We start from the raw sequence: 27424 nt of genomic DNA, 5'->3' as shown, positions 1-27424 counted from the left end.
CAGATCTAGGGAGGTTTTATGAGTTGGATGGGCTATACACGTGGCTGGAGAATAAAAGACCCACTCAAAGAGCAACAATCTTTGAAAACCTTCAGATTTGCTATTTGAGTCTCCTGTGTTGTCTGTGCTGAAGATACAAAAATTATCAATAGTCTCTGCCCTTCAGCAGCTCTCAAGTTGTAAACAGCAAGGCACTGGACAAAGGAAACATTTGGAATGGGATTTCAAAAAACATAGCAATTAGGAGAAGTTATTGTGAACTTGGGGATGGGACTCACAGGGTCAGAATGTTGCCAGGGAAGAATGTTAGTGGTGACCTCATTGTCCATTCTGCCTATTGAATTAGTTGTCATGAAATACCACCAGAGTTCCCTTATCAACAGCAAGGCACTACTTGAAAAAATCAATTGGTCAATCAATCATTCTATCCACAAACTTGTATCTATTGTTTGCCTGACACGTTCTATCACACTGAAAATGCTTTGAGTATGGCTTTGGTAACAGATTAAGTCTGTTTCCCCAAGACCATCCAACTTTATTATAGAGAGGCACAGAACCAGTAAGCTGGTCAATTTTTAAAAATTCATTTTTAATTTTTTTAATTTGGTATTTTATTTTTCCCCAGTTACATGTAAAAACACTTTTTAAAAATTTGCTTTTAAAACTTTGAGTTCCAAATTTTCTCCCTTTCACCCTCCTCATCCTCCCCCTCATTGAGAAGGCAGGCAATTCAATACAGGTTATATATGTTTAGTCATGCAAGACATATCCACATTAGTCATGTTGTGAAAGAAAACATAGACAAAAAAAACCTCAAGAAAAATAAAGAAAAAAAATTGTGCTTCAATTTGTACTCAGACGTTATCAGTTCTTTCTCTGGAGATGGATAGTATTTTTCGTCACAAGTCCTTCAGAGCTCTCTTGGATCACTGTATTGCTGAGAACAGCTAAGTCATTCACAGCTGCTCATCTTACAATATTGCTATTACTTTGTACACAGTACATTTCACTTTGTATCAGCTCATCTAAGTCTTTCCAGGTTTTTCTGAGAGCATCCTGTTCATCATTCCTTATAGTACAGTAATATTCCATCATAGTCATATACCACAATTTGTTCAGCCATTTGCCAATTGATGGGCATCGCCTCAATTTCTAATTATTTGCCCCAGAAAAGAGCTGCTATGAATACTTTTTTACGTATTTTTTTACCTTTCCCTTTTGGTAAGCTGGCCAACTATTGATGAATTTTTTATATCATGGCAACTTCTAAATCAAAGACAAATTTAAAATGCCCCTCCATATTGTGTCCTTAGGCCCTTTTACTTCTTCAGTAGTGGTACCAAAGTTGTAGAAAATCATGCAGAGGTGCTAAGAATCATAAACTTTTTATACTCCTAATAATTTTTAATTTAACAGTTGATACTCTAATTGTGAGGTCTAATGATCCACAAGTGAATATATTTCTGGAAGAGCTAAATCATATTATTTAATTTTTTTTTTACTATAAACAAAGCCAGAAGGAAGAAAAAAAAGTTTCAGATAAATGAAAGGATGGCTGCAGGTATACCTTAGAGAGTCAACAAAAGGAGGTGAAGTGGCTTTTCTTGTTTTTCCAAATGATGACAGATATTTTATTTAATGGGTTATTTGGTCATTTTGTATTATAGTACTAATGATAAGTATTTGCAGAAGAGACTGTCATGAAAATGATTGTAGCTTACGCCCTAACATCAATTGCTGAGGATAAAGTGATAGAGAAAATTTATGAGGAACATAATAAGCCCTTTCAAATCCATTCCTAATATATTGTGATACTTAGTTACTCTGGTGCAAATGTGGGAAAGATGAGAAATGGAAGAAATAAATAAAAATTATGGTTCAAGAGAAAGTAATGAAAGAGGCCAAAGACTTATTGATGATACAGAAGCCTCACACCTTTCTATCATGAACTTGATGGCTTTTTCAGGGAGCCTAGCTCAGAAGGGGAAAAGGTATATAGGAAAATAGCTAGGGGAGATAGAAGGATCTAGTGAAGGTTTTTGTTTTGGTTTTTAGTGGGAAAAACTGGTATGTTTGTAGATATCAGTGAAGAAAACACAAAAGTGATGAGACAGAGGGAGTGATGATAGTAGGGAAAACCTTCTGGAAAAAATTGAGAGGACATGGCATTATGTAGGAGGGATTGGCTTTGATAAGAAAGGTCTTATTACCAGACTGTAGTAATTGGAGATATTCAAGGATGATATGGGGGGATGAAAGATGGGAGAAGTGGAGAAGAGAGAGCTTGTGGAGAATGGTTTCAATCTTTTCCAGTGAAGTATAAAGAGAGGTTCTCAACTGAGAGGGATGGAAGGAGTACCATGAGGAACTTGAGGAGAGAAGAGAAAATTTTGAATAGCTGGTCTGGTGCATAGGATAATTAATTAATGAGAAATACAAGGATTACATCACTTTACTGAGGGCCTTAATTAGAAATAATAACTCTTCTAAATTCATTCAACATTGATTAACAAACTCCCACCCACTCATCCTCCCCATCTTAGTAATCCTGAACCTTTGGTTCAACCCTACTTCAAGGTATCTCTCTGACTTCTCCCTTCCCACCTCCCTTTGATCCCTACCTCTAAAGGCCTACTCTAAAGCTATCTACTCCTTTCACTGTGCTTTCTGGAATATGTGTTCTGCAGAGAACTTATTTGAGCCCTTTTCCTTTCCTAGTCCTTTCAGATGAGGTAGGTCAATTAGAATTCTTCTTGCTCCCCATTTCCACTTTCAAGTTCTCCCTTTAACATAATCACCCAGTAACTTTTCTTCCTTTGAGTTTCATTCAATCCATATTCATCACCCAATTAAATTCTAATTGCTGTTGTCAACCCAACTCCAGGGTACTCTCCTTTCTTCCTCAGTGAGTTCAGTGTCTGGTTCAGTTTTTTTTTTTCTTTTCCACAATCCTGTTCTATCCTGCTAGGGGATTTCATCATATGTATTAATACATCCTCAAACACTAACTTCACAGTTCCTCAACTGACTCATATCTCATGATGTACTACTCTTCATTCCATCTCAGCTACACATAAAGATGTTCTTACCCTTGATTTCGCCATCACCCACAAATGCTCCACTATGTTCATGAACTCTGAAATTCCTTCTTCTGATCACTATCAGTTGTTATTTAACATTTCCCTCTGTCTTGAAATCCCCAAACCTGTTTTTCACCCTCACTGTCACCCAGTCTCTTTACCTCTCAGTTCTTTCCTAGGTCATCATCCCAGTACTCACTATGTCCTCAGTTCCTCCATTGCTTACAAATATGTGTGTCTCCTCCATTCTAAAAAAAAATATATACCAAAAAAACCAACAACAACAAAAACTTACCTTCATTGATCTGGTCCAAGTGAGAGTAAACTCCTCCAGGCTAGTTTCTAGATCACCTTAAACAAGTGGTAAACCTTGGGATTCGCTGGGTTGGGAGGCCCATTCCCACTAGTGATCATCACATTTTCTCTTTCTTTTTTGTGGATAAACCCCTTGAAAAAGCTATTTACCATAAATACCTCCATGTTCTTTCTTCATATTCTCTTCTTAACACTTTGCAGTAGGATTTCCATATAATCCTTCATCTGAAATTTGTCCCTCTTAATTGCCAAAACTAATAGCCTTTTTTTGGTTCTGCCGCTCTAGAATTTGTGTTGAGGTGTTTTACCATTTTAAAGTTGTTTGGGGGGAATTTGAGAAAGCCCAGGGAGTCCCTGCCTTTAATCTACCATCTTGGCTCTACCCTCACTCCCTTTTTTTATTCTTGAACTCTCTTCTTTTTAGGTTTTTGTAGTAGTATTCTATCCTTTTTCTTTTATTACCTGTCTGGCTCATTCTTCTCAGTCTATTTTGCTGGATTTTAATCCAGGTCATGTTCACTACCTGTTATGTGGTCCCTAAGGCTTTCTGCTTTCCTCTCCTCTCTTTACTATTTCACTTGGGGATCTTAGCTCCCATGGATTCAAAAGTCTTCTCTATGCTAATGATTTTAAAATTTATTTATCCAAACCCAAGTTCTCTGTTGATCTCTCCCCCTAACCCCATCTCTCATTTCTCCTATTATACATCTCTGACTGGATATCCCATAGATATCATATGCACATGTGAAAAACTGAACTCTTTATCTTACCTCCAAAGCTCTTTCCCCTTCTCTATTGCTGCTAAGGGCACCACTGATGGGGATGGGACCCCAAAAGGAAAAGACTATGTCTTTGGGATCTGGACCCCCAAAAGAAAAAGCCCCTGGACTTTCCTACATGGCCCAGGTCCCTGGCATTATCCTGTAATCAGCCTTTCCCAGTTAATTAACTGCCCTTTTATTTTCTGTACCTGGCCCCACCCCAAGTTTGCCACTCCCTTAATTCCATCTAGACCTTTTCTCTGTTCCCACAGTCTTCTGTACAGAAGATCCATTTTGCCTCCATTAAAGTGTTCAGATTCTTTAAGAATCTGACTTGCTTGCATTAGAGATACAAATGCTCAGACTCCTTAACAGTCTGGCCAACATGGCAGATTTTTAGAATCATACCTGTCCTCAATCAGTGTTCTAATAAACCTTGTCTTTGACTGAAAGAAGGCTTAGGTCAAATTTATTTGGGCAGGACCCACTTGTTGCTATTTCAGGGTTCTCACACCCCTAAACCTCAACACAATTATTCATATGTTTTCTCTTCTCGATATTTTCTCCAGATCAGCTGTCTTTCTAATGAGATGTTTCAATTCTCTTCTATTTTTCCCTTCTTTTATTTTGTTTTATTATTTCTTGATCTTTATGACTTCATTAGCTTCCTCTTGCCCAATTCTGAATTTCAAGGAATCATTTTCTTCCTTAAGATTCTGGATCTCCTTTTCTAACTGGTTGACTTTCTTTTCATCATCTTGTTTTTCTTGGATTGTTCTTAATTTTCTCTTACTATATCCTCATTCTCTCTCATTTGATTTTTAAAGTCTTTTTTAAATTCTGTCAATTCTTTTTGAGCAGATTATGATTTTATGTTACTCTTTGGGATGGAAGAGGGTTTCTTTGCTTCAGTATCCTGTTCTGAAGATGAACCCCAGTCATCTCTATCCCTATAGTAACTCTCTATGGTTGCTTTTTTTTCTCCTTTGCCTGTGCATTTTTTAATTTGTAGTAGCTCAGTTTTTATAATCACCCCTAATCTTGGGGTATGGGGGGGTGGTGCCTCTGGCCTCAGATCCTCCTTCAGTTCTCCCCTCCAGCTTGGAACTGGAGCCAAGACCTCCAGCCTCCTGTAAGTGCCCACAGCCATCAGCATCCTTGCCCCACTGCTTCTGCACTCACCAGGTGTTTGCTGGTTCTTTTTCAACTCCGAATCTCTGCAACATAGCTGGATTGCTCCTTGTCAGCAAAGGTTTCTTCGATCTTCTTTGGCCCAGACTCCCAACATCCCTCACTGTCCCAGGGATAAAAGTTCCTGTGACTGGGGCCAAGATGGTCTCCCAACCCAGCTAAACCCAGGGCTTACCACTTGTTTAAAGTGATCCAGGACCTAGCCTGGAGGAGTTTACTCTTCACATGAACCAGATCAAACCTCTTCCTGGCTCTTCAGATCTTATCCAATTATCCCAGCAGGACTTCTGTTCTGCCTCTACTGTTCAATTACTTTTATTGCTCAATATTTGCCCTGAGAAGCTATTTCTTTGGGGGGGGGGGGAGATCTTCCATCATCTTCCCAGAATCCTCTCTCAAGCTGATCTTTCAAAAGAACAAATCTGACGGTATCATCCTCACCCCTAATAATTTTGGTGGCTCCCTATCACCTCCAGGACCAGCTGTGAAATCTCTGTTTTCTATTTAAAGCCCTTCATAACATGCTCCCACTTTTCCAGCCTTCTTATACTTTAAATCCCACCACATATTTTGTGATCAGTGACACTGGCCTTTCTGCTGTTCTTCTCATAAGACACTCCAGGTTCAGTATTCCACCAGCTCCATATCACCTCTAGGATCAAATATAAAATTCCCTGCAGATTGGAGCACACTTTTTTCTCTCTTTTTTTTCTTTCTTTCTTGTGGTTTTCCCCTTTAGTTCTGATTCTTCTTTGTAACATGACTAATATGGAACTATATTTAATATGATTTTACATGTACAATATTAGATTAATATTATATTATATATGCTCCATTATATTATAATATTAGATAGATAGATAGATAGATAGATAGATCGATCACATGCCATCTTGGGGAAGGGGAGGGGGAGGGGAAGGAGGAGGGGAAGGAGGGGGAAAAATTGATCACTCAAAATCTTATAAAAGTGAATGTTGAAAATTAAAAATAAATAATTTTTTAAAAGAAAAAGAACCAAATATATACATATATCATACATACATGTATATGTGTATATACATATATACATACATACATGTATGCATATATATTATATATAATTCTCTGCTGTTCAAAGCTCTTCCTAGCTTTCTAGTCTTCTTACTTTAAACCTCACCGCATATTCTGTGATGTTACCCTGGCTTTCTTGCTGTTCCTTGCCCCTTTACCATCTCTAGACTCTAGGTATTTTCACTAGCTGTCCTCCATACCTGGAATTCTCTCTCTCCCCAGCTTTACCTCCTGGTTTCACTGGCTTCCCACGAGTTCCAGCTAAAATCTCATCTTTCATAGGAAGCTTTTCCCAATGTCCCTTAATTCTAGTGCCTTCCCTCTGTTGGTTATCTCCAATTTATCCTATATATAGCTTGTTTGTATATATTTATTTGCATGTTGTCTCTCCCATTAGACTGTGAGCCCCTTAAGAGTAGTGCCCATCTTTTGCCTTTCTTTGTTTCCCCAGAACTCAACACATTGGCCAGCATGTAATAGACAATTGATATTTATTGACCAACTGACCCTTGTGATATCCTTTCTGACCCTACTACTTAAATGAAATTGCCATCTCAAAATTACCAATTTCTTCATACTAAGTATAATGGAATATTTTTTAGTCCTCACCCTTCATGATCTCTCTGAATTTTTTAAAAACAGTTTTGACTAGCTTCTTTTCTTAGATTTTCTTAGTTTTCTTATTTTCTCCTTTTTATGCTCGGTCCCTGGTCTCTGGTTTCTGGCCACACCCTGTACAGTGTTGGGCACTTAAGTATGCGCTTAAAAGTGCTTGTTTGGTGGGTTAGATTTCCTATCTGACTGATCCCTAGTCCATGCTCCATATCCTATATATTTGTATTCCCTTCCCTTATGCCTCTGAGATCTGTCCTGGGTTGTCGTTGTCTTTTCTTCTATATACTCTTCCTTAGTGACTTCATCAACTACTATGAATGCATCATACTTATGCAGATGATTCTCTAATCTACATATGTCACCCTCATCTCTCCCTTGAATACTATATGATTATAGATTTAGAACTGCTAGAGACCTTAGAGGCCATCTCGTCTAACCCCCTCATTTTCAGATGAAGACACTAAGATCCATAGAGTCTGAGTCTCAGCCATAATGGGGTAACCATCAAGGTGAGATTTGAATTCTCTCTTTCCTTTGTAGTATTCTGCCTCAACACCAAGGATCCAATCCTGCATCATTCATTGCCTGCTAGATATCTCCATGTGAATATCCCACAGGCACCTCAAAGTCAGTATATGTAAAATAGAATTCATTATCTTTCCCCGAAACCTCTGCTTACCTTTAACTTCTGCATTTATACTAAGGGCATCACCATCTATCCAGTCTTCCAGATTTCCAGCTTTGGATAATTATTCACTTTCCGTCATTTTCTATGACTGGTTCGGTGTCAAGTCTTGTAGATTCTACCTCCACAATATCTCTCACATCAGTTTCCTTCTGTCCACTCAGCCATTTGATTTTTATACCATCACAAGTGAAAACTAATTTTGGTAGTATTATCATTTTTATTATATTGTCATAGCTTAGCTGTGAGAACTGAATATTCTTCCAGTTTTGTTTTTTTGTTGTTTAAGGAACATTGTCATTGAATCTATACAAGTGTTTTGTGAACTTTGGTAAGTAAAATTCCAAGGTATTTTATACATTTTATAGTTACTTGGAATGGAATTTCCCTTTTATTATTGCTTCTAGTGTTAATAATTATTGTATAGTGGTACTGCTCATTTTTGAGGATTTTTTTGTAACCTACCACTCTGCTGAAGATATTGTCCCAATTAGTAGCTTTGCTGATTCTCTATGATGTTCCCAATATGTTATCATATCAACAGCAAAAAGGATAGTTTTATCTCTTCCTTATCTATTTTTATGCCTTTACTTTATTTTTCTTGTCTTATTGCTTTTGCTAGCATTTCCACAACTATATTAAATAATACTGGGGAAAGTGAGCATCTTTGTTTGAGCAAGATTTATTGAAAAAAATTCTAGTGTTCCTCGTTCCATATGATGCTTGCTTTTGATTTTAGGTAGATGTGATATTTAAAAAAAAAAGTGGCTCTGTGGCTATACTTAAATTCCACTTGGTCAAAATGAATTATTTTTTGAATAAATGACTATAGTCTGTTTGACAAGTTTTTGTTCAATTTTGAACAATCTTCAACAACTTTGAATCAATGTTCATTAATGGTATTTTTATATAGTTTCCTTTCCGCGTACTACCTTTCCCTGGTTTAGGAATTTAGACTGCATTGTCTCATAAGAGGATTCTTGTAGGGTTCTTCTCAATTTTTGAGAATAATTTGTTAAGTATAGATACTAACTATTCTTTAAAAATTGATAGAATTCTCCTGTGAATCCATCAGGACCAGAGGTTTTTTCTTTAATGATTCCTTTACAGCTAGACCTATTTCCTTTTCTAAGACGGAGTTATTTGAGATATCTGTTTGATCTTCCTATAATTTGGGTATTTTATGTTTTTGAGGGGATTCAGGTATTTCTTTTGTGTTCACATTTTTGCTAGCATGTAACTGTGCATAATATGCTCTGATAATTCTTTTTAATTTCTTCTGGTTTTGTTGTGATTTCACCTTCTTCATATGTTATTTTAGTGAGTCAATTTTCTGCTCTATTCTTTTTAGAGTAAATGCATATCAATTTTATTAGGCTTTTCAAAGAATCAACTTTTAATTTTATTTATTATTTTTATGTTATTTTGTGTCCAATTTATCTATTTAATATCTACTCTTTTGTCCTTATTTCTGATATGTTTACTTTTCTTTACTTTTTTAAATGTATAATTCAGTTGATGAATCATTTCTTTTGCTATTTTGTTTATGTATCTTTGTAGGCATATTATTTCTCCCATGGGGAATGTTTTTACAGCATTCCTGAAATTTTGATATGTTGTTTCATCATTATCATTTTCTTTTACGTATTTTTTTTTTTTGTGAGAACAAACCCCAGAATGTGAAATAGTTTTATAAAGAAATTTATGAGCATTCCAAGGGTGGAGTGATACACCCTTTCTTTGTTTCTTGCACATGTTATCTGTAAATTAGATAAATATACCATTGATGCCTCCATAAAATCGCTAATGTGCAACTAGGATCAAAGTCTCTTTGGCCTGAGAAAAGTTTCCAAAGTCTGACTTCCCTCTTTCCAAGATAAATAATGAGAATTACAGACAGGTGTGTAGGGCATGCCTACCTCAGTAAGAGGCAAATAACAGCTCCACCTGGGATTAATTATTGTTTTCTGGCAGCCCAAGATGATTTGGCAAATCCCATCCACCTGCTTAAGGAGAGGAACCTGGCAAATAGTTGACATACCTGTACAATTCTTGGACCAACAAGGAGGGGTTCCTTTAGTTATGAAATCAGTACTTCTTAAGAGCTTATTATGTACAAGGTACTGTGCTTAGTGCTAGATTCAAAGAAAGGCAAATACTCAATCCCTGCTCTCAAGGAGCTGACATTCTAATAAGGGAGACAATATGCCAAAAACCATGTACATAGGCAATACATCCAATATAAATGGAAAATAATTTCAGAGGAAAAGCTCTAGTAGAGGATAGGTAATGAGAGTAGATTGGGGAGGAAGACCAGAAAAAGTCTCCTGTAAGTGACATTTGATCTTATTCTAAAAGACAGGGAAGCTAGACTATGGAGGTCAGAAAATGGAGTACCATGTTGAAGAAACTTTGAATAATCTAGTGTGTCTGAACTCATAGGATATTTGGATCAAGTGTAAGAAAACTGGAAAAGAAGGTAAGGTCTAGTCAGGGGTGGGGAAACAGAATTCGTTTCATGAAGTTTGGATTTAGTCAAAGGGTTGCACTTGAGGACCTAGAAGGCCACAGGTTCCCTACCCCTGATCTAGGTGATGAAGAGCTTCAGATGTCAAATAGAGGATTTTATATTTGATCCTAGAGGTAATAGGAAGCCACTGCTAACCCTGTTCTGTCTTGAATAAATAAATCTGAGTTGGCAAACAACAGGTGCTTCTCTTGTATCCAGTGAGAATTTGGTAAAAGCTAGAGGCGGACTTACCTTCCTATTGACCTCAGAAGGTGATCAGGGCAATAAATATTAGCCAAGTAAATAGGCAGATCCAGAAACCCAAGACTTGATAAGGGGATATTGGATGCAGATGGAAAGGAAAAGTACTTATTAAATACATACTATGTGCCCAGCATTGTGCTAAACACTGGGATATAAATAGAAAACTGAGTCTCTGCTTTCAAAGAGCTAACAATAGAGTAAACAACACACAGCAGGACGTTTCACCTGGAAGGTGGATGTAAAAGCACAAAAGTCTTTAGAGTACAACAACAGGGCTAATGGCAAAACCTAAGGATCTTTAGGTTGTACTTTGGGTAAAGGAGATCTTAGTGGGATCTTTGGGAGGGCAGAGTAGGGCAACTGGGGGCAGGTGGGTTTTTTTGCAGTGTTTCTGGTACCAGTGGGGCTCTGGCTGGAGTGATTTGGGGGTTGCATCTGAAGGAGTTGTATGTAAGTAAGGTGAATTTTAGTGTGTGTAAAGTGAATTTTTATTATTATTTTTGAGTTCAGTTTCCTAAGATCCATAGTCATAACAATCTCCTGTTCCCAAGTACTAGATATGAGTTCCCACGGTTATGGTTCAAAACATCTCCACCATGCTTCTGCAGCTTTATATAATGATAAATACATAAACATCCACTGTGGTTGCACAGTGAAATACAGGGATGAGGTGATGTGAATTTGGGAGGCTGTTGCTAGCAATATGCCTTCTTTGTCTGTTGGCCTATAAGACAGGTGGTCAGTAGACAGTGAATGGGGAACCCTCAGGGTTGACTGCACAAGTGCTGTTTGTGCCTCAGCTGGCCCCCACTGAGGCTTGGGGGGAACCTTAGGGTTGAATGCACAAGCTGGAATGCTGTGCATGCCTTGATCGGCCCACATCAAGGCTTGGGGGAAATCTGCATTTGCCTCAACTGGACCCCTTGAGACCCGAGGGGATTTAAAGGAAGCACAAATTGTGCCTGTCTTGACTGATGCCATCAAGAAGTAGGGACAGTTGCCCCCCCACCCCCACCCCCCATTCTCGCTGGCTTCTGCAAGAAGAGCGATTAGGGAATGTTGTAGGAGTTTGGGCTCCCATTATCCACAATACTCTTCTGAGAAAACTAGACTAGAATAAAATAAGATTATTTGCCCCTTCTTAATGTCTCTTCTGTCTGACCAAATCAAGAGTGTACCTGTGCTAGTAGTCCTCAACTGTGCTGTGTTTCTCTATCTTAACAGGAGTGCAGTGTTTCTTGTAGACTCTGTCTTTTGGCTAGTAGTGTTCTTTGGGTCAGTGAGTCTCTGGTTAGGGCAGTAGTGGGAATATCTGGTGGGAGGGGATTTTACAGCCCCTTCTGCCTGCAAGATAAATTTACAGTCCCGAAAGACCTCTGGTCTCTTACCCTGAGGCCCTTGTGGTCTCTAGTGATTGCCTCAGGGGTTCATGGAATCAAGGGGTGATAGAGGGATATACTTCCTCAGAACAGTCTTAGTCAGAGTTACTTCAGGGTTTATAGTTATAGGAGAGGGCAAAGAATGAAAAGGAATGGGATTAGAGAGAACAAAATCCTCCCCACTATCTTGCTTCATGGACTAAAGAAAGATCTTTTAAACTTCTCTTACACTGTACGTAATGTTTGTAGTATCCAGAAAAGATCATCAATCAGCAGACTTTGTGGTTCCCTGCTTGCTAGTGAGTTGGTGCCAAGGTTATTGGGCTGTCCAATGAAAAGATTTTCCCACGGTTTTGATTGTGGGAGAGTAGTAGGATGAATGAAATCTTCAGTGAAGCAACTTGGGCTCTGGAGCCAAGAAGAGTGTTACACAGGAACCTTCATCCATAAGTATTTCTGACAAAAACTTAATCAACATTTCCTTGGCTATTAAAACTAGAGAACACATTTTGAAGAGTAAAAGAGATTGTGTCAGGGTAAATAAAAGAAAGCACCATTTTATACAGCACTTCCTGAATTTTTCCTCTTTAATCAGGGAGAAGACCTAAACATAGAATTTTCCTTTAACACATCTCTACCCTAATGCTACTGTAAATAGACTCTTGCTCTTTCTTTGTACAAACTTAAAGCCTATCTTCTTTGGAGGCTTGGATGAATTACCTACCTGTCAGCACCCTAACTCTGTCAAGATACAACATGTACAAACAGAGTAAAACAGCAAATGTGATATGTTCCTGAAGCTAAAAACTGTATCTTGTTCTAGTCCCCCTGACTTCTCCGCTCCCCACTTCTAGTCAATATAGTAAGTAAATTTATAAGCAGTTAGCAAAAGTAACAATAGCAGGAAATAAGACTGCAAAGGAGAACCTAGAAGTCATATGCAGACTGTCTCTGGTCCCCAATTAAAAAAAAATTTAAAAAGAAAGAAATTTATTAGGTCATTCAGTAGAGGAGAGAGCCCAAAAGAAGGAATAACTCTCCTTCCCAGGTTCTGGAAAATTTACATTCTATAGATTTTTGACAAAGGTATCTGAATATGAGTCACACATAAATCATCTGACAAAGGTATCACACAAGAATCACACGTGAATCACATGATGAGAACCCAAAACACAAGCTTGGATGAACCCAAAACAAGATGTGGGTGTGGGGACCAAAATCAAGAATGTTTTGGGGGGATCCAGGATCTGGAGAAACCCCAAATTCCTAACAGCCTTTTCTGGCATTCCTAGAGACTTACTGAAGTCAGGCAACATTATAGGTACAAACAGACTCTAAGCATATAAAATTAGGATCAACCATATTAATAAATGATAAATAATGATCCATGCATATCTCTGAATTCTCTATGATTTTTCCTTGATATTTTCATAGTCAGGATTTGATGCTTTAAGTCTCCATTTGACTCTTCATCTTTTGTTTGTGATCCCAAGAACAATTACTATTTTTATTGTTTTATGATCCGCAAAGAATATTTCACTATTTCTGTCTTTTTGCATTTGTTTTCAATATCTCTGTACCATTGTATGTGATCAATTTTTGTATTTTCTCCTCTTTTTTGTATTTTGTATTCTTGTGTATTTTGTATTATCACTTTTGTTTATCATTCTGTTAGACTTATGCAACATTGAGAGAGGAGTATTGAAGTCGCCTGGAACTATTTTGTTACTGTCTATGTCTCAGATGTTTCCTTTATGAATTTGGATGCTAAATCATTTGGAACATATATGGAATATTGCCCTGTTATGATTCCTTTTAGTATAATGTAATTTCTTTATTTATCCATATTTATTTCTTGAATATTTTTTGCTTTGAAAAATATCATGATTATAACTCGATGTTTAAAATTCACTTGATGTGTATTAAATTTTTTCCATCTTCTCATTTTATTTTGTTTTGTTTCTTGTAAGCAATAGAGTGTGAAGTATGGCTTTCTTATTTTTTTCTTTTTATTAGATTTTTTATACATTCACACTTAAAGTTCTGAGAGTTATGTACACATTTCCCTCCATCTGTCTAATATTGGTTTTTTTCAAGTGATTGATTTTTCCCTCCCCTGCTTTAATCACAGTACTCTATTCATCCCAGCTTTATCTTAATCTTTTTATTCTTATTTTTTCATTTATTTGGTATTTTCTTTTCCCTCAATTATATGTAAAAACAATTTTAAACATTCATTTTAAAAATTTTGAGTTCCAAATTCTCTCCCTCCCTTGCCTCCCCCTGACCTCATTGAAAAGGCAAGCAATTTGATATGTTATACATGTGCAGTTATGCAAAATAAATTTCCATGTTATTCATTTGTAAAATTAAAACACACTCCCAAAAAATACCTAAGAAAAATAAAGTAAAAAAGTGTGCTTCAATCTGTCTTCCAATTCCATCAGTTCTTTCTCTCTCTGGAGATGGATAGCATTTTTGATCAGAAGTCCTTCAAAGTTGTTTTGGATCATTGTATTGCTGAGAATAGCTAAGTCATTCACAGTTAGTCATCTTACAACGTTGCTGTTGCTGTGTACAGTGTTCTCCTAGTTCTACTCATTTCACTTGGCATCAGTTCATATAAGTCTTTCCAAGTTTTTTTGAGAGCATCCTATTCATCATTTCTTATAGCACAACAGTCTCCCATCACCTTATTCAGCTGTTTCTCAATTGATGGGTATCCCCTCTATTTCCAATTCTTTGCCAACAGAAAATAACTGCTATAAATATTTTTGCACATAGAGGTATTTTTCCCTTTTTAAAAAATCTTTTTAGGAATACAGTTCTAGTAGTAGTATTACTGGGTCAAAGGGTAAGCATGGTTTTATAGCACTGTGGCATAATTCCAAATTGCTCTATGTAATGGTTTGAATCAGTTCCCAACTCCCCCAATGGTACAAGTGTCTCATTTTCCCCCTTCCCCTCCAATATCTGTTATTTTCCTTTTCTGTTCCATTAGTTAATCTAATCAGTGTGAGGAAGCACCTAAGAATTATTTTAATTTGTAATTCTCCAATCAATAGTGATTTAGGGCATTTTTTCATACAACTATAGGTAGCTTTGATTACTTCATCTGAAAATTTTGCCTATTCATATCAACTGTGTATCAGTTGGGGAATGATTCTTGTTTTTATAAATTTGGTGCAGTTTTCTATGTATTTGAGAAATAAGGCCTTTATCAGAGAAACTTGATTCAAAATTTTTTTTCACAGTTACGACTACTGACTGTATTTCCCTCTTTATTTCTCCCCTATTTATTTTATTCTCTGTCTCCTTTCATTTGGTCCCTCCTCAAAAGTGTTTTTCTTCTAACTAATGCCTCCTCTAATTCTTTCTCCTTTTTATCAGCCCCACCCCTCCTTCTTTAATCCCCTTCCCCTCCTACTTTCCTGTAGGATACAATAGATTTCTATACCTCTTTTAATGTGTGTTATGTCCTCTTAAAGCCAATTCTTATGAGAGTAAAATTCAAGAATTCCCCACAAAGTCCCCCATCTTTCCCTTCATTGTAAAATCTTTCTTGGCTTTTTTTATGTAAGATCATTTACCCTATTCTGCCTTTCCTTTCCCTTTCTCCAAGGGCATTTCTCTTTCTCATCCCTCAATTTATTTTTCTTAGTTATCATCCCATCATATTCAATTCACACTCATGTCCTCAGTCTATATATATATATATATATATACATTCCTTCTAAATGCCCTAATAATGAGAAAGATTTTATGAGTTACAAGTATCATCTTCTTATGTAGGAAGATAATAACCTTATTCAATTCCTTATGATTTTCCTTTTCTGTTTACCTTTTAATGCTTCTCTTGAATCTTGTATTTGAAAGTCAAATTTTCTATTCAGTTCTGATCTTTTCATCAGGAATGCTTGAAAATCTTCTATTTCATTGAGTGACCACTTTTCTCCCTCACTGATTATATTCGATTTTTCTGAGTAGGTGATTCTTAGTTGTAATCCTACCTCCTTTGCTTTCTGGAACATCATATTCCAAACCCACTGATTTTTTCCTGTAGAAATTTATAAATCTTGTATTGTACTGACTCCATGAGTTTCTTTCTTGCTGCTTACAATATTTTCTCCTTGACCTGGGAGCCCTGAAATTTGACTGTAATATTCCTGGAAGCTTTTATTTGGGGATCTTTTTTAGGAAGTGATCGGTGTATTCTTCAAATTTCTATTTTACCCTCTGATTCTAGATTATGAGGCAATTTTCTTTGATAATTTCTTGAAAGGTAGTATGTAGGCTCTTTTTTGGATCGTGTCTTTCAGTTTGGATTCTCCTCTTTTTCTTCTCTCCTTCAATTAGTCATGTTCATTAGGTTCTTTTTAACTCTCCTTCTACTTTAATCTTAGCTAGTAACCTTTTCAAGTTAAATAATTTACCCTCAGTTTGGTAGATGACCTCAATGTTCTTTTCATCTTCATTGAAGGCCTCTAACAACGTTGCTGAAAATGTCATGCTAAAAAATATGGGAGTGAGGACACAGCCTTTCTTCACTCTCTTGGTTACTGGGAAAGTATGAAAGCCTTGTCCATTATCCAGAATCTATGCAAGGATGCCATCATGAAGCTGACATACTATATGGAATAACTTCTCCAGACACTCAGTAATTTTGTCATAATTTTCCACAAGCCCTCATGATTAACAGCACCCAAGGCCTTGGTTAGATTGATAAACATTGTGCACAGACTTCTGTTCTGCTCCTGGCATTTCTCCAGAAGTTACTTGGCAGTAAACAGATAGCTACCATTCTTTGGTCCTTTCTGAAGCCACACTGTCCCTCAGGTTGGTGACCATCTTCCAGATACAGGATCATCCTATTAAGGAGGATTCTGGCAAGAATCTTGATGAAGATTGGGAATGATGAAGAAAGAGACCTCCCTGTGATTGTCACAGGATAAATTATTTCCTTTATTTTCATAGACAATGGAGGCATCCTTGAACTTGCTCGGCCAAATAACCCAGAAAATTTCAGTCAGCTTTTTTATGAGCAATGGACCCCCCTACTTTATAAATCCCAGCTGGGATAGAATCAGCACTAGGCAACAAGAGTTGCCAAATGGCATTTAAAACTCTTCTTTAAATGAAAGTTTGGGTAGAGAGGGATCAACTTCAATCTGAGCTATTCAGTCATGGCTTCAGTATTGATTTATGATGGTCTGTTGACAACACTTATGAAAGTTTTCAGCCCATGTCTTCAGGATCATGTCCTCACTAATCAATGTGACTCCATCAGTACTGAGTAGTTGAGATACATTACAGATCTTTGACCCATAAATAGTCTTCAGGGCATCATAAAAGCACTTTGGATTGTTACTATCAGCATAAAACTAATTTCACCTACCTTGTTACTGAGCCAAGCATTCTGAATTTCTCTAAACTTGACTTGTACTTTACTTTCGATGGAGTTAAATGCTGCTTTCTTAGAGACAGATGAACTATCTTGCTGCAGAACCTGTGGAGTTCTCATTTTTCATTTAGTAGCTTCTGAATTTCTTCATAATTTTTATTAGTTAATTTATTTGTTTTCAGTTTTCTACACTCACTTCCATATATCTAAAATTTTTTTCCCTCCTTCCTCCCCTCTCCCCATCTCTCTCACCTTCCCCCACCCTGAGATGGTGTGCAATCTTATATAGGTTCTACACATACATTCTTATAAAATACATTTTTACCTTAGTCATGTTGCATAGAAGAATTAAAATGAATGGGAGAAACCATGAAAAACAAAGCAAAACATAACACAAGAGAAAAATAGTTTACTTCATTCTGTAATCCAGTTCCATAGTTCTTTCTCTGGCTGTGGAAGACATTTTGCCTTGAGAGTCCATTGGGAATTTTTTAGGTCCTTGCATTGCTGTGGAGGGCTAAGTCCACCAGAAAAATTCCTCTCACACTGTGTCTGTTTCTATGTACAAAGTTCTCCTAGTTCTGCTCCTTTCACTCAGCATCAGTTTATATAAGTCCTTCCAGGCCTCTCTGAAGTTTTCCTGTTCATCATTTCTTACGCCACAATAGTATTCCATTGCATTCATATACCACAGCTTTTTCAGCCATTCCCCAATTGATGGATATCCTCTCAATTTCCAGTTCTTGGGCAACCACAAAGAGACCTGCTATAAATATTTTTGTACATGTGGAATATTTGCCCATTTTTATTATCTCTTTGGGATACAGTCATAGAAGCGATATTGCTGGGTCAAAGGGTATGCACATTTTTGTAGCCCTTTGGGCATAGTTCCAAATTGCTCTCCAGAATGGTTGGATCAGTTCACAGCTCCATCACCAATGAATTCGTGTTTCAACTCTCCCACATGTTCTCCAACATTTATCATCTTCCTATTTTGTCATGTTACCCATTCTGATAGGTGTGATGTGGTACCTCAGAGTTGTTTTGATTTGCATCTCTCTAATCAATAGTGATTTAGAGTATTTTTTCATATGACTATAGATAGCTTTAATTTCTTCCTCTGGAAACTGCCTGTTCATATTCTTTGACCATTTATCAACTGGGGAATGTCCCCACCATTTTTGTCAAACAAGTTTTGATGTTTGTGAATGTTTTGGTCCAGATGTGTAAATGTGGTAATGTACACCAGATCTCTGAAAGCTGCCCGCACCTTTTCTGCTCCACTGTTGCCAGCCATATGTTGTCTCAGCTTTTTATTCAAGTTACCATGAACTGTTTCTGCTGGAAATTGTGCTCTAATCTGTTAACACTAAGTCTTCTGGAAGTCTTCTTACCTTGGGGCCACAACTTCTGTTGAATGTGAAAATTTTACTTGGAGAGGGTAAATCTATGATCTGTCTAACACTCTGTGCCACACATCACCTTTGTCACTTTTACATCCTATCTCTTCTTCTTACAATGACATAGTCTATTAAATACCAATATTTGCTGCACAGGTGCATTCCGCAAAGTTTTATTGCATTTAGGTAAATGGAAGAGGCTGTTGGTGATGAGGTAAGGAGATACACTGACTTTCAGTAGTAAGAAACCATTCTTTCCACGCCATTCCTCTCAAGGATCCCCTGTCAAGTCTGGTAGTCTGTGCTTACTCTTGCATTGAAGTCACCTACAATTATAAATTGGTTTCTTTTGGTACATTGATAATGAGGGTCTCCAGGTCTTCATAAAATTTTTCTTTAATTTCATCATGGTGAGAGCATACACACTGATAATGGTGGCATGGAGTTTCCCTGCAAGTGGTAGTCACATTGTCATGACCCTGTCTGTCACTCCTTTTGGGAGGTAAGTTCGTTGACCAGATTAGTTTTGATTGCACAACCTATGCCAGCTTCATGGTGCTCTTTCGCTGTGGCCACTTTAGAAAAATGTGTATTTAGCTCTGATTTCAGTAAGTTGCCAGCCTTGTTTCACTATGGGTTTTCATTTGGATGTAACATCTGCTGAGTTTTCTTGTAACAAGAGTTGTTCACCTTTCAGGTCTGGATTTTCTGTTGTCCTGAAGCATATGCACATTCCATGTAGCAGTGGTTAGTGAAATCATCTTTGCTGAAGTTTTAGAACCTTTTTTTTAGTGCTGGATGAGATCTCTGCCTACAATGGTTAGCAGGCCAGGGTTGAATGAAGAAGACAAATTTTAGGGCACTGTTCCTAATGCTTTCCTTACTCTAAGAGGTGAGCCATCTAGTTACACAAAAAAGGGTTTTCAGATACCCAAGGAGTTTCTAAATCTTGCTGCTGCTTCAGTCCAGTGAGATGATGCCCCTATGGCCTAGGCTGTATGCAGGGTTGTGACTACAGCTCCCAGTGTATCCACAGCCACTGCTTTGTCATTTGCCCATCACCACAAAACAAACTGGTAAAATGGTATGGATGACATCTTTTGCTTTGCCCATAAATTGGATTTAAGTGAAGCAGAGTTGAACAAAGGCATTGGCTTCACTCTCTTCCAGTCCTAAATCCAGTGTCAAGACAAAAGTCAAGATGGCTGGTAGTGGCTCATGATGCAGAGAATGACCATTGTACCTTTGATGTGTATCCAAGCTCTAAGCACCTTACGGTGCCTGCTTCAGCCACCTTCCTGGCCATTAGAACAAATTGTTCACATCCACCCAATCTGCTAGGGTCAGTCTTCCCATGCTTGGGCCCATGCTCTAATTACTATGCCACCTAGCTGCCCTTTTGGTGCACTTCTGAAGGGAATGTCTGGGCTATGTTTCTGTCCTTGTAGTTCATGCTTGTGCTTTCTTGGGGTTATTGGGTTTTGTGTTTTACCCAGATCTCAGAAACAACTTACGTTGCAGACCTGGAACCTTTAAGGACTCTTAAAGAGATCTGATGCAGCTTGAAGTCTGGTCATTGTCTTTCTGGTCTCAGCTCTGCAAGTCCCTGACCTATATGCTTGCCCCAGTTGGAGTTTTAGTAGATTGCTGCTGGAAGCCACTATCAACCAGCTGGAAAGCTCTGATGATTCAGTGCTAGAACTCCAGACTTCTGTTTGCTGTGTGATTTCTTCATGGTTATTTTGTTGCAGGCTTCAGGCTGGGCTCCAGGATGGAAGGGAAATGTTATCCATTCTTAGAGTCAGAGCCACATAGCTACTGCTTGTTTCTCAACTTGTTCCTTCTTCAATACACTGCTTATATCTCATGATAGCTCTTTACCCTGAAATGGCATTTCTAGGCAAAGTTCCCCTCTTCAGTCTGTCTTGTATTGTGACCCAGAACTGGATTCTGAGTGAGAAAACTGCCAGTTGGCACCTGGTCTTGTTTCTTGCACAAGGTCAGGCCCTGGTGGATCTCGTCCCTTTTTTAATCCCTAAATTGGAATGTTCAGTGTAACCTTTCCTTATATTTCATCCTCAGTGTCTCTGTCTACTTCTCTCTATGCCGACCCAAGCTGAAAAAAAAAATCTGTTACTTTTCCTTGGATTTCCCAGACAAGACTAGGTCAGATATGTTTTCTAGGTCTTCATGGACAAGCTGTTGGGAAGATACTGGCTGTACTTTTTCCTGCTACTCTGCCATCTTGTCTCCTACTTTTCCTGAGTCTTCTTCTTCATTTTCTCTCTCCTTGATTTGAGGAATCAATACTATACATACATACATATATATATATATATATATATATATATATATATATATATATATATATATATATATACATACATATATAATAAAAGGAATTTTGTAAGATCCCTTTTTTCTATCTTTCCAATAAATTTATATAATGTTGGAATTAATTGTTCTTTGCCATTTGAGATAATTCATGTATAAACCCCTCTTTTCTTGAGTTTTTCTTGGGAGTCCTTTTAAGGCATGTTCAACTTCTTTTTCTGAAATCAGATTATCTAAGTCCTATACTTTTTTTTTAATCTCAGAATTTTACATTACTGTAAATATTTGTCCATCTCATTTAACTTAGTTTTGTTGGTATATGATTAGACAAAATAGTTTTAAATAATGTCCTCTTTTATCCTTTTGTTGTGAATTCTTTTTCCATTTTTGGTGCTGATAATTTGGTTTTCTCTTTCTCTTAAAAATTAAATTAATTGTGTTTTATCTATTTTATTTTTGTTCCCTCTCCACCTTCTTTGCTCCATAGCCTCTAGCATGATTTGATTTCCTTAATTAATAGAGAGAAGAAGTGATTAGCTCCACATGAATTCCAGCTCACCTTTCCTAGTGTAATCAGTTGTAATGTTCCTGCTCCAACTCTACAACCTATCACTTTTTCTTCACACTTACCAAGACCTCTTCCTTGTTGTGGGTCAATAAAGAGGGTCACTGGCTTTGCTGAGGTTGCCAGTCTGACCTTCTTTGTTAAGTTATATGCATCAGTTTTAATATACTGATTTAGCTCAGAGCTTTGTACCTCAGTTTACCTTTATTAATTTTATTTGCCATAACGGAGAAGTGACAGACTGAAAATCAAGAATGAGATTCTTTTTCTGGACATGATCAACGTGGGAATTTGTTTTTCTTGGCTATGTACATTTATTATAAAAGTTGTCTTTTTCTTTTTTTCATGAGGGAGGAAGTTAGAGGGAAAGAAAATAGAATTTTGTTAATTTTTTTAAATTGAATTTTAAAGGAGTTGACTAGATCACTAAATTGTCCAAATTCATAAAACCATTATGTACCAGAGGCAGTTCCCCTCTTCATATTAATATATTAGATCAAATTTATTTACTATAAGGCTAAAGAGCCCTTTAATTATACATTGTAAGACAGAGCTAAAATAATGGCACAAGCAGAGTGATTATAAAGTCAGAGACCTTCCAAAAGAAGGAAGACATCGCCGTATTATAGAAAAAGTGATCAATTTAGAGTCTGGCCAATTTCTAATACTATCTCTGCCATTTATTCTTTTTTCATTTTCCTATTCATTTTTTAAAAAATCTATGGGTTAGACTAGTCTTTTTTTTTTCCTGCTCTTCATCTAAGATCCTATAAATAATTGTGCACATGAAAGAAGGTGCAACAGCTACTGGAGTGGAGTAAGGGAATCCATCAAGATGGAAAAAGAATATAGGAAAGGGAGGTTGCTAGAGTTAATTTAACCTTTGCTTCACAAATTTGCCTAAGGCTAGCCTTGAGCATTACAGGATTACTCCTGGGTTCAACTTATTGTAGATAATTCTTGCTTAGAAATTGTATGCCAAGAGAAGTAATTTGTTACTCTTTTTTGTTGGACTTATAAATTGGCACACGGCAAATAGGACTGTAATTGAGTCATCTAAGGCTCACAATGATTCCTCTCAACAGTAACTATTTCCCATGGCTTACCTCATGATCTTCTAAGCAATACGTGTTATTCCCACCCCAAGAAACTCCTCTCCCAGGTCCTACCTTATCTTCTTTTTTCAATCCCTACAAGAATGAGAGCCATAATCTGTATGGATTGGCTCACCCCCTCACAGAAAACCTTAGAGCTAGTAATAGCTCTGCTTTCTCTACCAGTTGCAGGGTTGCAGCAGAAAACTTACACATAGAATGAAATGAAACTGTACTTTAGAAAACCATTTCTTATGCAATCTGAAAGAAGTTTATTGAAAATTCAACAGACGGAGAAGACAGAAAAGATCAAAGTAATGAAAAATTCATGAGAACGGTAAGATAAAGTGCTGACATTCCATAGATGTCCAAATGAATAACATCTAGTTCATTCATTGATGTAAAGTTGTTCCAACATATTAATCTTCCAGGCTGGCAGGCTCTTCTTACAGCAGAGTGGTACTATCAAAAGAACAGCAGTGTCAGAGATGGTGAGCAGATGCAGACTCAGTAAGTCTCAGCTGTTTAAGCCAATCAGTAGAGTCCAAATGACCAGTGTCTTCTGTAGCCATATGGTCCACAACCACAGTATCCATAGCCAAGGCCATAGCCGGCTGGTGAGTAGGTGCTGCCATAGCCACAGCCAACACTGTAGCCCAAGGGGTAACCATAACTGCCCCAGTAGCAACCTGGGTTGACAGTGCCAGGGAAAACGCTATACATTTTGTCAAGAGTTGGAGATTCAGCTAGGTAGCAAACTTGCTTGGATGTGATGAATTTCCTCAGTCCTAGAACTTCTTTATATACGCTCACCAAGAGGTGTGGCAGAAACGTAGGTCCTTTATTAACATTCTTCATAACAATCTGAATGAAAAGAGATCATTAACTTGTGCTTTTATGTCAAGATGTCATAATTGTTAAGGAAGTTTTCATGTGATTTACCACAGAAAATAAATCTCTTGAACACGTTGTTTTCTCTCCCTGAAAATTGCTTACAGTATGTTCAAAGCACTTGATCACAGAGACCCTCCATAATGAGTCTCTACAGAACCCCAAAGTACTCTGAGGTTGTTCTTACCTTCTAATTAAGCACTACTATTACTCTTTGTCATTCCAAAGCAAGCAAAAACCTCTCTGAAGCCAAGGACTTATCCTCTCCTTAATTTTGAATTGCTTGAAAGAATCCTTATTTATTTAATGTGAGATTCTTGGCTCCTTAGCACCATATTTCATACAACCAAAGCAACATGCAACTGTAATTTTTTTTGTTTTTCTTTGCTCTATTTGTATGAAGTATGATGTTAAACAATTGAGAATCAGATTCCTACTGATGAAGTCCTTAGGACATTATCTCACATGTTTCAGACAAAAAAAAAAGTGATTTATTCAAGCAGGACAAGTAAACTACTAACCCATGTCCTTTGACAAAATCTGGTTCTTGCTTGACTATATTATGCTGCAGAGACTCTGTAAATACAGAAGACAGGTTGGGGAAGTGAACAGGCGATTGTTTCTTTCACATAGTCTTTTGTTGGTAATGAGTAGAAAGGTGAGAATCATAAGGGATTACTTAGTTTGGAAACATTTGCCTTATCTAGACCCATGAAGACTTTCTTTTCAGTTACTAATTTTCATTTATATACACTAAGGATGGAACATATCCTATTAGTTTTGGAGCAAAAATACATAGAGCTTAAACCTGTATAAGAGTACACATTCATTCATTATGAATGTCCTCAAAGTGCCATTGTACTAGAAGTTCCATTAGTTTCTAATTGGGGGACAAAAGCAGAATCATCCTAAAGTCTGCGATTGCTTGTTTAGGGGAATTATTCACTTTTTTCTTTTGATAACATCTTGGAATAGATGACAACTCTGCAAACCCCAACATATGATGCACAAAATGTCACTTCTATTTGAATTTTTCAATAATTTGCATATGACATATCACTACTCTTGAGTGGTGATACATGGTAAATTATCACTGATGCTGAATTAAGATTTATTTTCAAATTGATCTTGCCTAAATAAATGCTAATCTCCTGCAGCATAAATTCTAGTGTCCACTCTGCTACTAACTAGTAGAGTGTTATGTTGGTTAAATCATTTAGCTTCCCTGGAATAATTTTCCTCATCTAAAAAATGAAGAATATACAATAGATTTCTAAGATCTCTTTCTTTTGTAAAATTCAAAATTTCTATAGTTCTTACTCTTACTTCTATTAATCAACTTAGATTTAAAATTCAAGTCTCTTTGCCAAAACTTACTCAATCAAATGTAACTCTGTAAGTATTAGGTATTATTATGTGGGACACATTCATTCTTTCTGACATTGTATCCACAATTAGAATTTACTTATAATAATTAGCTAGTGTTATCCTTTCTGACAAAATAAGAGAGAGGAAATATGGCACAGTAGATAGAAAGCTGATCTCTGAGTTGGGAATGGAATAAACATTTATATGCTGCTTACTATGTGCTAGGCACTTAAAAATATATCATCTCATTTGATTTCCCAATGAGCCTGCAAGGTAAATGCTATTATTACTACCACTTCACAGTTAAGGAAACAGAGGGTAAGTGACTTGCCCAATGTCACCCAGCTAGTAAGTGTTAGAAGCAGAATTTGAACGCGGGTGTTCTTGATTTCAGGATCAATGTATTACTGGCTACTTCTGAAAGGAATTCAGGAAGAATTGAGTTCAAGTTCCACCTTCAACACATACTGAATGATCCTGGGCAAGTCACATTCCCTCAGTGGCTAGGAAACACTGTTAAGGTGTTCTACAACTGCTAAGTTGTAGAGAAGGTATTGACTTGTATTAGTAGAAGTTCCTCAGTGGCAGTTGCTTACATCAAGCCAATGAAAGAGAGGAAGAGGGAGAAACAATTTTGCAATCGCTGCTGTAAGATCTGGCTTTCATCTGATAAACACCTTAGCTGAATCTCTAGGTACACTGAGTTACGATGATTTACATAGCCAAAAATAAATGACAATTTCCTTCACTCTTGACATTTTTGTGGCTGCGCTACTTTTCAATTTCTCTGCGGTTACACCGGATAAGCATGACTCTACCATTTGATGTGGAACATGTGAGGTATTCTTGTGAAACATTTTTTACATTTTCATTCTGCTCTGCTTTATTATGAGCTTGCTAGGTGCTATGTAAAGCACTTCAAATAAATAATTTTCAGGTGTTTCACAATATCATTTATAGGGAAAAATATTTATAGGAAGAAATGTTTGCTTTAATGCACTCTATCAATGGTAAGTTATGAGAAGTGTTGACAGCACTGAAGTGGTTTGGGAATCCACCCACTTTAGGATTCTGGTAGTCATATCCAAGGGCAGAAGAACTAGAACCTTCTCCTTATGGTATCATGGAGTGGTCGGCAAAATAGTAGAAACACAAAAATAAAACAAAAAAGTAGAAGTGTAAAAATAAATTTACACACATACTTCTGTATTTGAGCTCAAATACTCTGTATTTGGGTATGTTACAGAAATGTAGGAAGAAAAAAATAGAAACCATCTCAGCCACCAAGATGACATAATTAGGAACATGACACTCCATCCCATCTCTTCCTTGTTTTTTTCTTTTTTTCTAAAAATTTAGGGCATATCCTGTGGGTAACTTTGAAATACACACACATACACACACACACACACACACACACACACTCACACGTTTCATTTTTGCCATGACCCATGGACCATGGTCCCTCTGGGACTCGGAACTCATGGGGTCTGATTCCAACAGGGTCAGTTGCTACAGCAATTTTATCTTTCTCTGGTCTCTATCCAACTCTGTCTCTCCCTTCCATTATAGCCCATGGCACTCTTTCCCTTCCTTTATTGCTTTGTTCATTCCTCCCTTCCTACTGCTCTTTCTATTAGACTTCTTAGGCATCTTTCAGTCACAGAAACTTGGCTTTCCTTTGAAGACACCACTCCCTGTCTACCCTTTCCATTACTGGATTACCTTCTTTCATGACTCCGAACACAGTGGAAAATGAAGGGACATAGGGATATACTTTGTTCTTGAGTGAAGTCTTTTCTCCTTTTCACCTTTATAAAGTGATTTTTCTTTCTTTGAGACTGATTTCGTACACATATATCACACTATCTTGATCCTAGTTTTTATCTACTAGCCCCCAAATCATTCCCTCCTTTCTCAAGGAATTTATATATTTTTATATATTTTATATATAATTCATACACACACATATGTGTGTGTGAATAAGCAAATCCCTTATAGGGATGCTCATTCACTTGATCTTGTCATCACTCATAAGGGTTCACTTTTACAATCCATAACCCTGAAATTCCATTATCTGACTATGGTTTTCTTTCCTTCCAGTTTTCTCTGTACCTTACCACTCTTAAATTAGGTGTAAGTACAATTTCCAATAATTATATCTTCTTTTCCCAGGATATCACTCCTTCTCTGGCTTCCCTTTACTCCCTCCAAGATACTGCCCTTTTAGTTAACCGTTTCAAATTTACACTGCTCTCTACATTTGAATTGCTGTCATTACATTGTCCTGTCATCATTTCTGGACTCTGTTTCATTCCAGATCCTAACTCTGAATTATCCCTATCATATTCTTTCTTCGGTCTTGCTTATTGTGCAGAACATAACTGGATGAAATCATATAACTATGCTGATTGGTTCCACTATAAACTTGTATTATCCAGCCTCAACTGGGGCTCTCCCTATTGGATGTGGAACACTTCCTCTCTGCTACTCCCAATTTTAACTCATTCTCACAAGTTGGA

The 27424-nt window shown here is 37.1% G+C and overlaps 1 protein-coding gene across 1 annotated transcript; it reads right to left on the bottom strand.

Moving 5' to 3' along the window:
- Positions 1–22916: 22916 nt before the first annotated feature.
- KRTAP8-1 (keratin associated protein 8-1) lies at positions 22917–23396 on the bottom strand. The gene has a single exon (XM_072606946.1). The coding sequence runs from the start codon at positions 23364–23366 to the stop codon at positions 23178–23180; it is 189 nt and encodes a 62-aa protein (XP_072463047.1). The 5' UTR covers positions 23367–23396; the 3' UTR covers positions 22917–23177.
- Positions 23397–27424: the final 4028 nt, after the last annotated feature.

This window comes from Notamacropus eugenii, chromosome 5 (genome assembly GCF_028372415.1).
Source record: "Notamacropus eugenii isolate mMacEug1 chromosome 5, mMacEug1.pri_v2, whole genome shotgun sequence".
Classification (NCBI taxonomy): Eukaryota; Metazoa; Chordata; class Mammalia; order Diprotodontia; family Macropodidae; genus Notamacropus; species Notamacropus eugenii.
This window is presented reverse-complemented; position numbering and strand designations above follow the sequence as displayed.